Here is a 12,467-nt window from a genome sequence, read left to right as displayed (position 1 = left end):
CCTGAACTGTACATGTGATTATTACAATATGAAAGACAAACTGTTGCATCATAATAAAGTGTACAACTGAAGCAAAAAAAACACACGAGAAAGACCTCTTAGAGTCAAATATGTAGACCAAATATACATTTCTGTGGATTCCCACTTTAATTACTTAATTTTGCTTTATTGTCAATAAATCACACCTTATCTTTCACACGTTAAGAGACACAAAATCTAAGAAAAAAGATGAACAAATGTAGCCTAGAAAGTAATCTATTAATTTATCATCATCCTCCACATTTAGATAAAAAATAACTGTGCTTAACATCAGATAAGTTCTCAAAGGAAAATCTTCCAAGTACAGAGGAAAAAAAAAATAGCTGGGGTGGTGATGGTTCAGACCCGGGTTCAAATCCACGGTGAGACACCCTGAGCAAGACACTTAACCCCTCATTGCTCCAGAGGCGTGCGACCTCTGACATATATAGCAATTGTAAGTTGCTTTAGATAAAAGCGCCAGCTAAATGAATAAATATAAAAAACACATATTGTCTCTGGAGTGAATTTCTCGAATGCTATAAATGATCGTGGAATAACTTAAATTTCAGATAACAAAACATATTTCTTTACAAAGTAATTCAGTAGTATCTTATATTTTCTGTTATCTATACAAAGATTCAGATAATATCTAACATTGATTCAGTGAAATAAGTGCTTCAGTAAGATACAGTTTATGAATACATTTATAATAAGCCTCTTTGATTTTGTTACTACTAAATAAAAATGAACTGATTTTCAGGACCATGTTTTGTCAAGTGAATCCTACGTAGCTAATAGCATTGCCAAACCCCCTCCCAGCACTGGCCCCAGATCAACTGAAACATAACCAGAGGAAAGAGAGGAAATGTGCGGGGGAAAGTGAGATGTGACCACCTCTATCTGATGCCAACAGCCGCTCTGTCGGCCTGACGTAACACAAACACTATTGAGCTTGTGTGGAGCCATTAAGCACCGTGGAATGTCCACAGCGTCCCAGCTTCACACCCGCAGCTCTGCCGCTCTTATCAGCTGTGGAAATGGGTGTTTTCCACATTGTTCAGCACCAGGGTGACAGACTGGGCTCAGTGCCCAAAAAGCTCCTACTGTAGCGGTACAGGGCAGCCCCCCACCCCCCGGTCGGTGATAGAGGAGGACCATGAGAACTAGGGTTTGACTGATATTGGCCAATGTTGATATCATGGTGGGAAACCCTTTGAAATATCATTAAGACCATAATTGGACACTAAAACTGAAACCCAGAGTGATAACATCATAAAAAGTACCAATTTGGGAAAATACGTTTACTCGCTTAGAAGAGTTAGATGAGAAGATGGACACCACTCTCATATCTGTACAGTAAAAAATAAACTACTGAAAGCAGCCAGTTAACTTAGCTTAGCAAAAAGCCTGAAAAAAGGGGGAAACAGCTAGCCTGGCTCTGTCCAACGGTAACCAAATCAAGCTACCAGCACCTCTAAAGATCACTAATTTACATGTTATATAACTCGTTTGTTTAATCCAAACAAAAATAAACAATTCAAGGAATACACTGTACATGTGCCAACTCGTCTAAGCAAATACCAATAAACATATTTCCCAAAATGTCAAAACTATTCCTTTAAAACTGTCACATCTAAACCACAACTAATTTAAGTGCTTTGGTTGAGCCATGCCACCTACTGTATTTAAAAACCATTGGGATACATTAGGTGTCTTTTTCTTCTACATTTCTTTAATTTCAAACATTTTAAATAATGTTTCTTAACTACAAAACACAATTAAAACCAATCAACTGAACATACTGAATGTTCAGCAGGTAAATCACAGATACAGATAGATTTCAGCCATCTGTTTAAGCATGTACAGTAGGTAAACCAACACTCTACTCCTAGTGTAAATGCAGAATGAACTCTAAAAAAAATACATTTAATTTAAGAAAGCAAAATATTCAACAACAAAATGTTGATATTGTTTTTATAAGGCTGCGATTAGCGGGAATCTCCACCACCTCAGTAGGAATAATAAGACTAATTAAAAAGGCAGTGTCAACGTAGCAGTACATTGGTCTAACGCAGGGTGAACCACAGCAAACTTGTGCCAAAGTCAACAGGCCTGCACAGTCCTCAGTGAGCAGGAAGTGACCTCTAACAGAAACAATAACACAGCAGTGAGTGGCCACATTCTGGCAGCTACAGGCTGAGTGGGAAGAGCTGCCCGGTGCCTCGATGTTTCAGAGGGCCCTAATGGGCCCTTACAGAAGATAAGAGTGGGGCCGCACTGACCTCCTCTATCCCTAACTGCAGCTTTTGTTTCCTCCTGACCTCACTCACTTGCCGCCATCTCCCCTGTTCTAGCTGGTGATAAGCTGGACAATGAAGGCTGTTAGCCTGCAATAAGAGACAAGGATAAAGGCTCCCCATGCCACCACAACAGAGACGGAGTGATTGATTAACCAGGCGTAAGGATGTTGGGGTCACTGAGCTGTAACTAAAAAAATAAGATGTGTGCCTTTTAAAGACAGTAGGCACAACCCTTGGTCTCTGAAGAAAACTAAACGTGTGAAAGCATAGGCCGACGTGTATACCTGCTGTGACTGTGTCTCTGTCCTTTAAACTTTGCTCTTCAACGCTCGCTCTCAGCTGGATTTCAAAACGCCTGGAGAAGCCTTCCTTTGGTTTCCAAAGTGACTGCAGCATGAGGGGCTTCTCGTTGTCCCCCACCACCCGGAAACACTCCCTCTTCCACTGGTTATCTGTGCCTGTCTGGCCAATCACATCACAGAGCACATAATCGTTGGGGTCTTCTTTTTCCAGGCAGTACCTGAGCAACAGAGTAGGAAATTAGGGCCACAGTGTTAGTAATGTTAAACCCGCTAGAACTGAGTCAACCCACAGTTTTTATGCCAGTATAACTATTGATACAACGACCTGGAGGCCATATTTTACTTTTGTTAGCCATGCTAGCAGCGTGACTCTAGGGACGGTGATCCCTTAACTTTTCATTCTAGCACCATCAAGTCAAAGTTTTAATTTGTTTAATACTTTCTGTAATTACATTAGCTGCAGCTGTTCTTTGTGTTTAGTGCTAATTAGCAAATATTAGCATGCTAATGTGCTAAACTAAGATGGTAAACATTAGCATGCTGACATTAGCATTTAGCTCAAAGTACAGCTTCACAGAGCCGCTAGCATGGCATTGGACTCTTAGTCTTGTTTTTTGATTGAGTCATTAATAAAGTGATGTCCAAACAACAATCTTTTATGTTCACTTCATATTAAACAGAGAATAGCAGCAAAGCCTCAGGTGGGAACATATTTTGGGCATTTTATTTTCATAAATGGCTTCAACGATTCCCGTTTTAACACTGCTTGTTTAAACACTACACCACTGGTCCTGTAAATATCTAATAAGGAGCATCATAAAAAAGTAAAATAGTCTCAAAAGTCTTGTTCTTAATACATTTGAGGTAAGAAATAGGACATGCAGTTACAGAAGCATGCATAATTTTCATGTAAAACTTTAGTTTTAAAAGTTGTTTACATGGTTCTGGAGATTTGAGAGGCATCAATCATACATACAACATATCTGGTGAGGTTCACGTGATCCTAAGTAGAGTTTTTCCACACTTAAATAGCTAAAACTGTGGCTGTAGGGCGTGGTCTGACAAACATGTTTGATCTAAAATCTATAATATGACACACATGCCAGTTTAAGGAAACCCCTCACCTCTCCAAGGCCTCCTTTACCAGTTCCTTCGCACTGGACTGTGTGGTGGCCAGTACACTCTTATAGTTGGTCCCCTGACAGATGTCGCTGCCGAAGATCTTAAGGATGCCTGGGATAGACATTTGACTGGACAGCTCTGCTGGGTCGTCTGCAGCCTGGAGGTTACCGCTGCCCAACGCCTGGCCGCGGCGTCCACCGTCCCGCAGGTTGGGGCTGTGGTTGAAAGCAGTTGAAAGCCTGTTATTGTGGCGGCGGATTTTGCTCTTGGCCGGCTGCCGGACACCCACGCTCTCTGTGCAGCGGACGGTGCTGTCAGAGTTGTTGGACCTGAGAGGGAACAGAGGAGAGGACAGTACGCTGTTTAATGGCAAGCGCTAAATATACTCGCTGTAATATACAGCCGTTCTGCATATGTACCAGTAAGTGGCTTTTTGTTTCTATCCAATCAAGTCTTCTAAAAATAGTCAATCACAGTGTCTGACTGTACACAGTGATTGATGAGTGAATAATAAGACCTCCAATCGGATCATCACAAGGTATCACGCATCTACAGACACAGATATTACACAGAAGTTACATTAAAGGTGGTCAAAAAACTAAATTTTCCATATGTGATGTTTTGCTTTTGGAGCTTCTGAAAACATCACTTAAATAATCTACATAACTTATAAGCATTTAATAAAAGGGTCTTTCAACACTATAATGTAGTAAGCAGATATAAGTGTATATTACTGTATTTATCAACAACTTTAACTCCTACTGTATTTCGCTCATAAGGGCATGCTGGTGTATAAACAGATACTAATTGGCATTATAGAGCAAAACACACTTTATACACCAGCATCCACTTATGGGTGACTTATAGGAGGAAAAAGACACAGTTGTAAAAATTTTAGTGATGTTGAAGTCATGGGAGAGGTTATAACTACTGACAAATATTGTAATTTAATAAATACTTATAATGTCTGCATATTGAGAAAATTTAGATTACAGTTAATGTTAATGTTTATATAGTGGATATAAATGCTAAATCGGAGGATTATATATACCATTTGCTGTGATGCAAAGTAACAAAGTACATTTCCTTTTCCACTCTGGTACTTTTACTGGAATTGTGTTTATACATCCATTTTACTAGATGTCAGGGGGAGGGAGATATACTACATTTATCTGGGAGATTCTGTTGTTAGCTACTTTACAGCTTAAATGTTTATAAACAAAAAGCTGTGATCAATTAATAAAAATCTGACACAGTGCTATAAAGTAAGCTATACAACAGTATATAATGGAGTTAAAATGTGCTCCACCCTCTACCAGATTTAACATTAAAATGCTGCTTAGGTGTTAAAGCATTTAGTAATAATATTCCAATACTATATAATATTAATATAACTCGCTGAAAAAGACCATTCTGTCCAACAGGTACTTTTACTTTTATACTTTAAGCACATTTTGCTGTTAGTACTTTTTTACTTTTCAAGTGAGTGAGATAATGAATGTAGAACATAGTATTTTTTTTTTTTTACATAAGAGCATAGCTACTTTAGTAAATGATGAGTACTTCTGCCACCACTGCAGTACAATTATAAGGTATATAAAGTCTTACTGGACAGATCCATTGCTGGGTTTCCTCCCCAGTTTGGCGAGGCGCTTCTTTGGAGAGCGGATCAGTAAACCCACAGGGAAGTTTAGGGCTTGTTTATTTACGTGGCTGCTTCTCTCCTCCGAAATCATTGTTGTTTTCAATTCACGTAAACAAAACAACACAACTAGAGCAGTTGAAATGATCAGAAAATAGCATTCTTCGCAGCTAGCTAACTGTTAAAAATTAAAAATGTGTCGGGACGAGAATAGTATCACTTCCAGCTCCAAAAAATAAAAATAACAAACCCTTAAAAATCACAAAAAGGTGTGTAAATACCCCAGCAGTATCTCTGCATCCATTAGACAACAGCTGTGAACGTTATTTAAAAATGTTAGCTTGATAATGAGATGAACTAACGTTATATTCCCAATCACACACACACACGTTAGCTTTCAAACTTCCAGCTCAGTTTTCTTCAAGATAAAATCCAAACCGACGTGAATGTCGAGCAGAAAAGAAAAGAAAATGAAGAAGTGGAGACATTTTCACACATCGTTTGTCCGTTTCTGGCTGGAAACAGTTGGGGGAAAGCGAGCGGAGGGACAGCCCGGTCCATGATAACAACCGTAGGATCCGCTAACTGCGTCTGGGAGTTTGGAGCGGACTGAAGCGAGGACCTGCTGCTGCGCGAGGCACGAGCCACTACAGGTGACGTCACTGCAGCGTCACACGCATGGTCCGCGAGGAGGCGGGACTCAAATCCTTTTCACACACACACACACACACACACACACACGAGCACCAACGGAGGACTGAAGTCTTTGCTTTGGTTTCCTCCAAAAAGATATAATACGTAACTTTACTGCATAAAAACGACTAGATATATTTTATGTATTATTTTATAAATATTTTTTTGAGTCAATTTGAACTTTTATTGCATATCTTAATATGGGAATCTCACGGTGCAAAACACAAGTCTTAACTTTGACAGGTTAGTGCAGCGGTGTTCATGAGAGAGAGCTAGAGAGAGAAAGAGGAGGTGCTGCATGCGTAATACAGCTCCTTAATTAAATAACTAATTAACTAATATCATAGTCATAGCAGCAGAGAGTGTTTTGTTTTTTTTTTACAAAACATATAGGCTTAAAGTTTCTTAACGCAACCTGCTGAAATAAAAAACAGTCTAGCAAGTAAATCCCGACTTTTGATATAGCCCTACTGTTTTTTCTGCACATGTAGCCTATTTATAAGAGCAGTATTCAGTATAACTTAAAGCCACTCTCTCCCTACAAGTCCAAGCATCAGTGACAGCAGCTGCCGGAGTTTCTTTCTGTAAGTTTCACATTGCTGTGCTGCTTCAGCAGATGCTTCAATAAATCAGATGTAGAATTGTTCGCTGTTGGAAGCTTGCTTCAGACTTTACAATAGATGACAAAGTTCTTTGCATCTTAGACTGTGACACAGCAATGGTAGTAACTATGTACAGCTGAAGAACACTTCTCTCCCTCCTCCATTTTCCTGTAGTTTTTGCTAAATCTGCACTGAGCTTGAGCTGATGACACTGCTCAGAAGCACCTATAGTGGTGAGGCTACCATCTCTATACAAATAGATGGTGTATGTTCGGCTGTTTTGTTTTGTTTATGTTTTGTCCCATGTCTCAGTATGTTTCCTTGTTTTGTGTTTTTTATTTTTAGCCATAGGCCTACAGCAAATCGGATTTCCCCTAGCTTTCTGAGTAGGCGACTGCAATTGCTTTTCTCTGGCTGCACCAAACTGGAACCATCTTTTGCCTGATCAGATCAATCATTGTTCTAAGAGTAAGCTCATTCACTACAGAATGTGTCCAACTTGATGCCAGTATTTTTATACCACACCCCTGCAGTTGCCTGCAGCTCATGTTTGACTCTCAAGTTAGCGGAAGTCGCACTCATCTTGATTGCACCTATTGAGCCATTGAGCCCTCAGTGCCTGCTACGTATGTAGCGTTGGCGTAATAAGAAGAATATAAGAAGCAAAAAGTAGGCTATGTAATTTAAGTACTTTGGAAGAAGCTAGCTCGGTATTCTCAGTATGGATATTATGGCAGAGGTTGTGAAGAGACTGAAGAAGACGTCTACAGAGGAAGCCGGGAAGAGAAAAACAGAGAGTGAGCAAGAAACTGGGTTGCAAGATAGCCAACAAAGCTATCAGCAACCAACGCAAGAGCCGTTACAGTAGCTAACATTACCAATGTCCGAGTGTGCTATCTAGTAAGTTTGCTAACATCAACTCCAGATTTATAGCTAGTGGCAGCTGGTGGAGAGTGCCACCAGAGTCAAGCCGGGCGAGCAGCCAACATAGCTCAGCTGCCTCTATGGACGTAACGTTAGCTAAATGCAGACGCAAAGAGACAAAAGAGGTTCGTTGAGGGAGGAAGTTGAAGAGAAAAAGAGAGCGACCAAACAAGAGGTTTCTGGACTTTGGCGAGAGTTCAATAAAATAATAAGTTGCAAGACAGACACCGAGCTGGCTTTCTTTCTGTTGGACTAGTAAGTAATGTTGTCTTGTGTTGTCACGCTTGCTTGATGTTTGGCTGTGTTAGCTAAGTTGCCGACTTCTTAGTTTATAAACTTCGGTAATGTAATCATAACAAATGCACATGTACAGCTGTCCTTATTTATGACAGCGGTGAATCACACTCTGAAACAGACACAGCATGCTACTTCATGACGCCATCAAACTATGTCTTCATTGATTTGATGATCACATACTGTGCGTTTAAGTGAAATATGAACATATATGAAGTTGAATAAATATGTCCATCAGTGTGAAGCTGTATTCATCAATATCTGACCACTTGGGGCCAAAAAAGTGTGCTGTGATGAGTTGAAATAGGCTAAAAAAAAAAGCTCCATAATGATAATTTTCTTCAGGTTTGTCACTGCAAACATATTGAATTAAAAATGTCAAATGTTTATAGTTAGGAAAACTGTGGAGGGTTAACACCTGAGGCTGCATATCACAATGTCATCTTGGCCTTCACTGGAGGATGAGTGAGAAGGCTTAGGTGAGGATTAGTTCAGCTCTTTTGTGTTAACAAAAAATTCATATAATAAATCCTGGTGATTACTGGAGGCACACTGGACGCTCGAAACAAAACATGGACAATGGAAATAATGATGGATGAATCCAGACATCAGTTTTCTTGTGGTTGTATCCTTGTTCTTCATTATCATAGAATAAGTTATTATTATTAATAAAATAGTAGAAGAGGTCAAGCAACAGCAGTGCTAGCTGTAGAAGTATTTTGGTAGAAGTATTAAAAGCATGAAGTAGTAGTATTATTAATTATGTATAATTAGCATGCAGCAGAAACAGCTCCAACTGGCTGCTTCCCATGTATTATAAATAAAACATATAGGGGATGGTGCTTTGTTAACTTTATTAACTCTGCTAAGGGGTTTTTGTTTGTTGGTCCTGGTTGTTAGTTAGCAGTTTGTCTAATTTTAATGAATTTTAGTGACAAGCAACAGATGTTACATATTAATGATATTTAAAAATGATTTCTAATTGTGAGTTAGGCATAGACTACTTCAGTTAGAAGAGAAAAAAAAGAAACGTTGCACACTTTTTAAAAGAAAGATCAAGATGCATTTCTCTATATTTATTATTATTGAATTAAAAAATAATCTACAGAACTGTGAAATCTTGGCAGAACTATGGAAAAGTGTGGTATAAATGTGTAGTTGTATTCATTTAGTTTATTTGTAGTTTGTTGTTCTTTAGTTGTTTTAATGTTTTATCTGCCTTTTGTCAAAATGAGATAAGTCTACTGAAATAGTTGCAGGCACAGTGGATATCCATCCATCCATCCATCCATCCATCGTCAACCGCTTATCGTGCGTACAGGGTCGCGGGGGGAACAGTGGATAACAGAATGAGATTTCACAAAGTGAAGAAGATAAAGAAAAAATAAATAAAATTATAAATCACAATCAAAGATAATATTGCTTGTAAATGGTAAGTTGATACCTTTTTATATACAGTCTATGGTTGATGCACAGTATTGTTCAATACAACCCTGTAATAGACAGTAAATCCTGAAGCTTCAAGTCCTCCAGCTGAGGCCAATCTGTGCATCAAAAGCTCCATCTAGTGTTAGAACTGTCACACAGCACCACAATGTCTCATTGCAGTAACAGGAACACTGTTTCCCTCCAGTGAATCATGCACACCAACATCTATGCAGCATCAAATGTGAATTACTGATCTCTTGTTTCATTTAAAAGATTTTTTTGCTGAAGAATTATAGTTTACGCTACCCAGAAGAAGGTAAAGGCAGTGTCTGGACCATGTTCATACTCACAGTGGTGGAAGAAGTACTCTTACTTTACTTAAGTAAAAGTAGCAGTACCACAGTGTAAATACACAGTGTTACAGGTAAAAGTTGTATATATTGTCACTTGTACATCTCTTAGTGTATTGATACTTTTTTGATGCTTGTATAATGTTCCTCAAATATAAGTCGCTTTGGATTAAAAGCATCTGCCAAATGTATATGTCAGTCCTACAGTCAAAATCTTACTTTATGTATATATATATATATATATATATATATATATATATATATATATATATATATATATATAAAATTACAAGTATTACCATTAAAATATACTAAAAGTACCAAAGGTAAAAGTACCTATTATGCAGAATGGCCATTTCATTTGAACACTTTTATACCACTTTTAAATACATAGTATACCCTTATACCTTATCACCATACTGCATGTATCTGACCTATTGTATATTCATACATATACTACTGCCTATACTATATATCTGATTTATAGTGTGTTCACATGTATAGTACTGAAGACAGTACCTTCAGCTGTTTATTCTGTCTATAATGTCAACTTTTAGCATTATACTTACACCTGCACTGCTCATACTGTATATATAATAGCTTATTAGTTTAATTTATACTGTTAATACTGTATATATTTTAGTATATTCATATCTTATTTACTGTAAAAATACTGTACTTTAAAGATTTGTAGTTTACTCTGCACTCCTGGTTAGATGCTAAACTATATTTTGTTGTCTCAGTACCTGTACTCAGTGCAATGACAATAAAGTTTAATCTAATCCAATCTAATCTTGATAAGCGTATAAATTGTTGGCCACAACTAACACCTGTACTACTTTTTTATAAATCTACTCTCTGTCTGTCTCTGACACACACCTACATACACACTCAGCCTCTGTAAGTTTTGTTTGTGGTATTGAGTAACAGGGTTAGAAGCGGATGTGAGTTAACTCCATCTGCAGCTGCTGTGCGCAGCGAGCGGTTTGGAGTCGACGAAGATTCAGGTCAGACACTCATCTTTACACTTTTCTGAAAATGGCCTGCTCTGACTCTGCTGACACCATGCTGACTGCACTTCTGCATCCATTCAGTCTGGATATCTACCTGCAGACGGAACAGTTTCTCTTTTCCCTGTCTGATCATGTTTATTAATGCTACAGACTTTTTAGGAATGAATGGAATCGTTCTTATTGAAGAAAAAAATAAATATATAATTGAGGACTGCATTTTGTATTTTTGATTACTTTAATGCAATTTTTGTCAGTGTGGTATCAAAATTAACAACAGCACAAAATTCTACGTCAGGACATACAAGGCATTTTGGTGTTTATTTGGGATGAAAATGACATCAGGCCAGACACATGGGACATACTTTAATACGGTTACACACAATTAACCTTAAGTAACTCCTGCTCAGACCAAACAACATAAACCTTAACACTTCTTTTGGCAAGGTTGTTTAACGTCTACAGTTTTAACAACATTTTATCATCAAACATTTTCTTTCTGACTTTCCTCACTTTGGGGAATTGGTATTCACATGTAGACAAGTTGATTATAGCGGAGTGACGCAAGATTGATTGACGTAAACAACATTTCCACGAAGCAACAAAGCAGTCAAAGTAATCAGATTTTCTGTCATGCACAGTAACACTCGAGATAAGGTTCATTGGGTAGTGGCAAAATGTCAACACTGCCATGTGTGATGATACCACTGCTGCAATTTAAGGGTGTAAAAGATATAAAAACAATAATAGCAATAAACAATGTGTCCCAGGTGGTAATACAGATAAATATACAGATATGTGCCTCCTATTGAGCTTTTATCATTTTAGTTTATACATTACTTGTGTGGTGCAATTAATTAAATATCCACATAGTGATCCTGGTGCTTTAGGGGTCCCTGATGGTCTAGGTCCCCTGGATGGTTGCCCACTTTGCTCAGTTGGTTGGCTCAGTTTATAGTGATTTATGAATAATCTTGTTGAATTGTGTTTTTACTATCCAGGCAGCATTTCAAATCGAATGTATGATAAAACAGACTTTTCAGTTACATACGTGGTTATCATAAAACTATAGTGTAACTTTCACAGAAATAGAGCACACGCGGATTTCAACATGCATCATTTACTATAAATAAGTGTGCACCTACTTCCCTTACATGATGTAACAGCATCCTCTATGTTCAGCAAAGATGTTTTCTCTCTACAAGCCTCATCAAACTCCTTGTCTGATTAATAAACAGGCCATTACACGTTTGTTCTTTTCAGCTTTAAATGGGTTTATTGTTTCTTCAATAGGCTACAAATCTCAAACAAGTTTAAAATCTCTACAAGGTGATTTTCAAGCAGCCCTGAAGCCTTTAAAGACTAATACAGAAATAAATAGGTTAATTAATAGAGTTAAGAGTAATTTGCACTTGTTAATGTACTTAGCTTATACACAAAAAAATAGAGAAAAGATCATTTAAAAAGGGAAACAAGGTCGCAGTAAAAAGCTGAATTAGACTGAAGCATGATAAATGTACTTTATGCAGTTTGACTGTTTTTAAACATCATAACATAAGAAGACAGTCAAGGTCAATACTTGATACTAAAACTCATAACTTTGAGGATTGACATTTGTAAGATTTTATTGTGTTGGGGTGGAAAATCTCCCACCTATTAATCAAAACTTGTACAGGACATTTATAACAGTATAAATCAGTAATAATATCCAAATATTACGATTAGTGAAGATGTTTCATAGGTCTGGTTAATGATTTTTGTGCATGTGTGTTTTCTTGT

At 37.8% G+C, this 12,467-nt stretch overlaps 1 protein-coding gene across 2 annotated transcripts in view; it reads right to left on the bottom strand.

Annotated features, from left to right (window-relative positions):
• Positions 1-6,003, bottom strand: part of si:ch73-281f12.4 (RA_Radil_like and Myo5p-like_CBD_Rasip1 domain-containing protein) — a 33,589-nt gene extending 27,586 nt beyond the window's left edge. For both annotated transcript variants that reach the window (XM_038707124.1, XM_038707135.1), the window contains exons 1-3: positions 5,354-6,003; positions 3,748-4,074; positions 2,606-2,841 (exon numbers count right to left, since the gene is read on the bottom strand). In XM_038707124.1, the coding sequence (XP_038563052.1) occupies positions 2,606-2,841; positions 3,748-4,074; positions 5,354-5,481 (691 nt within the window). In that variant the 5' untranslated portion in view covers positions 5,482-6,003. The remainder of the gene's footprint in view (positions 1-2,605; positions 2,842-3,747; positions 4,075-5,353) is intronic.
• Positions 6,004-12,467: the final 6,464 nt, after the last annotated feature.

This window comes from Micropterus salmoides, unplaced genomic scaffold (assembly GCF_014851395.1).
Source record: "Micropterus salmoides isolate LMB-PRFRI ecotype aquatic unplaced genomic scaffold, ASM1485139v1 Ms_hic_scaffold_10, whole genome shotgun sequence".
NCBI lineage: Eukaryota > Metazoa > Chordata > Actinopteri > Centrarchiformes > Centrarchidae > Micropterus > Micropterus salmoides.
Note: the sequence above shows the minus strand (reverse complement) of the source record. Positions and strands in the feature narration are given on the sequence as shown.